A 2,952-nucleotide genomic window follows, 5' to 3' on the forward strand; every position below is an offset into this window, starting at 1 on the left:
CCGTCTGACCTTCGGCGAGGTGTTGAGCTGATCTCTCATGACGTTAATGCGATTAGTGATTGGGCCCAAATTAACAAACTCTCGTTAAATGTCGGTAAAACTCGGTAAATGTCGGTAAAATGTCGGTAAAACGATCTGTATATCAAGCGGTCAATACTTTAGACATTTGGATCTCAATAATTTACGTATGCTGTGGTAATTCTTTCTTACATTACGAAAATTCAATTAAAACACTCGGTATCACTTTATCCTCTACACTCAGTTGGTCGGCGCATGTTGACTATGTCTGCTCTAAAGTTAATAGAGCCCTTTATCAACTTAAACTAAACCGTGATTTGTTTAATTAAAATTTGTGTCGCCGCTTAGTCACGGTGCTTATTTTTCCGTTTTTTGATTATTGCTCCTCTGTTTACTGCGATTTAACTCTATCTAACTGCGGGTTAGATAGAGTTTCTGAAGAAGTAGGTGATGATCGACAGTGTCGAAGGCACGACTGAAATCGAAAAGTACTAGTAAAGTTACTTTACGCTCATCGCACGCACGCCGGATATCATCAGTTAAACAGAGTAGAGCGGTTTGAGTATTGTTTCCAGCCCTATAACCGGTTTGCATAGGATCGAGTAAATTGTAAGTGTTTAGATGATGACAGAGTTGTTTGAAAACTAATTTCTCGAGAATTTTGACTAATATAAATGTCAACATAATATAAATGTTAACTCAACATAAGATTGCAGCGTTCTTTTAATTCATGTGTTCGTTTTGTTTACCGTCTACGTTGGGACAGTCATGTTATTCCCTCCAGATTGAGCGCTAAATGGCTTTCGGTTCAGCACAGACGTGTTTTTCTCATGGACTGCCTTACCTACTCTATTTTGCTCGCCCTCGTATCTCTATCGGTGCATGAGAGCGCCTCTGTCTGGGAGATCTATGCGTGCTCCTTCTAGCAAATTGTTTATATCCCCATGTCATTCTGAGATTTATAAACGTTCTTTTACAGTACAATCTGCCTATCTCTGGAATTTCTTACCAGAGGAATTAGTTAACGCTCTTTTCTTACCTGATTTTAGAGGGACTTTATTGCAATATTTGCTGAACTTGGAAATGCGTTCTCCTGTCTGAAATTATATTTACTTCTGCGGAAAGACTTATTGTCTTTCTACGTTGCTCTATAATTTTATAATATAATATAAAAATTTAATTTTCTCTCGTGTTCTTCTGCTTAATTGTAATTAATTTGTATTTAACCTTAACTTAACCCTTGTGTACGCACCCAACTTTACCAACGTTCGGACGCACCCGGGTACCCCGGTGCCCACCTCTCATTCTTTCAATTTTTTCAATATTTATGCAATTGAAATGGTTTCCTTAACGTTTATCTCAGTAAATAAACATAAAAAATGAGAGGCCGAAGCATTTGTAAATAAATTGGCCTGCTGTAGCTCGTACAAAGGTAAGAGAAAACAGGATTTTTGAAGTCGACGCAGGTAGCGCGCGGTTACTAAGGCTGCCAGGCAGTCAGCTGTTTGGAGTTTTAAAAGCAAACAAAAAGTTCCCCTCCTTACATCTAAAGAAGGGTCTGAATAGATGTGAGTCAGTGCGAATCGTGTTCTTCGCACGCACAGACGTGCTACAGTTAACGGAACCGTTTGGCTAGCCTACGCAATATACTGTAGAGACATGGAGGAATTATCGAGGACTGAATTTGCAAGGTAAAACAAAATGTACATCAATGGTTTTTTTTCAGTGCTTTATTTAAAAATTCTAATTTCTTTCTGTTATTTTATTGAAAAAATGAATAATGCATGAATTTTATCTTAGATTGAATCAAACGGAAAAAGAAGCTTATTTGAACGCGATATTAGGAGACGATGATGACGAGTCAGACGAAGCGTGTGACAGCGATGACGACTGGTTACCAAATGAAATTTTGCCTGAGCGTGAGGCTCTTGATAGCGATGAATCTGGTGTAGATAATCAAGAAATACCAGTTGCTCAAGAAATTGATGCACCTTCCGAAGAAGGTATATAAAATTGTTATAAATTGTTGCCGCGCGAAATAAAAAATCATAACTAATATTTAGTTTGGTCTAATATGCTTAGATGACGAAGAAGAGGGAGAGGAAGGAGAAAGTAAAAGTGAGAGAGAGAATCAAGCAGCAGTAGGGGAAACACTATGCGCTTACATAGCGAAAGATAAAACGGTATGGAATAAAACGCCGCTTCATCAACATCAAACTGCATCTCATAATGTAGTGCGTCAGCAAAGTGGTCCTCATCGAAGTACCACAACACTTTCAATAAGCGACACTTTCAAGAAAATATTCACAGTAGATATGGTAGATATTATCGTTCGACATACAAATAAAAAGGCTTTGTCAGTCTACGCAGCATTCAATGCAGCGCATCCAGATTCGAAGCGAGAATGGAAGCATGTTACTGTACAAGAAATGTACTCATTCATGGCCATTTTGATTTGCTCTGGTGTTAATAATTCTAACATCGATCATACAAGTGTTATGTGGCATTCAAATTCATATCCACTCTATCGAGCGACAATGGGGCTCAATAGGTTTCGAAACATCATGCGTTTTATTAGATTTGACGACGCCAATACACGCCAGCAACGCGCAAAAGAAGACAAAGCAGCTCCGATCCGTGATCTCTGGACAATGCTCAACGCAAATTTATCTAAGATGTACAAGCCGACGGAGAATTTAACGATCGATGAACAACTTTATCCTTTTCGCGGTCGCACAAAGTTTACGCAGTATATACCTTCGAAACCAGCCAAATATGGAATCAAGATTTGGTGGATTTGCGACGCTGAAAATGCCTATCCCTTGCACGGCATCATTTACACAGGCAAAACAGATAATGTTCGAGAGAAACATCAAGGAGAAAGAATAGTAAAAGAACTTGCAGCCGCGTACCGAGGCAGTGGTAGAAATATTA

General features: G+C 38.9%; 1 protein-coding gene across 1 annotated transcript; it reads left to right on the plus strand.

The window, feature by feature from the left end:
• Positions 1-1,331: 1,331 nt before the first annotated feature.
• On the plus strand, positions 1,332-2,948 carry LOC116853036 (piggyBac transposable element-derived protein 4-like; the record flags this gene model as incomplete). Its single annotated transcript, XM_032833888.1, has 3 exons — positions 1,332-1,709; positions 1,819-2,021; positions 2,101-2,948. Coding segments are annotated over exons 1-3 (1,083 nt in total), but the record flags the coding sequence as incomplete, so codon positions are not given.
• Between the last annotated feature and the right edge of the window lie 4 nt (positions 2,949-2,952).

The sequence above is a fragment of the Odontomachus brunneus genome, unplaced genomic scaffold (genome assembly GCF_010583005.1).
Source record: "Odontomachus brunneus isolate Ranch 3 - 2012 unplaced genomic scaffold, Obru_v1 Obru_scaffold_271, whole genome shotgun sequence".
In the NCBI taxonomy this organism is placed as follows: domain Eukaryota; kingdom Metazoa; phylum Arthropoda; class Insecta; order Hymenoptera; family Formicidae; genus Odontomachus; species Odontomachus brunneus.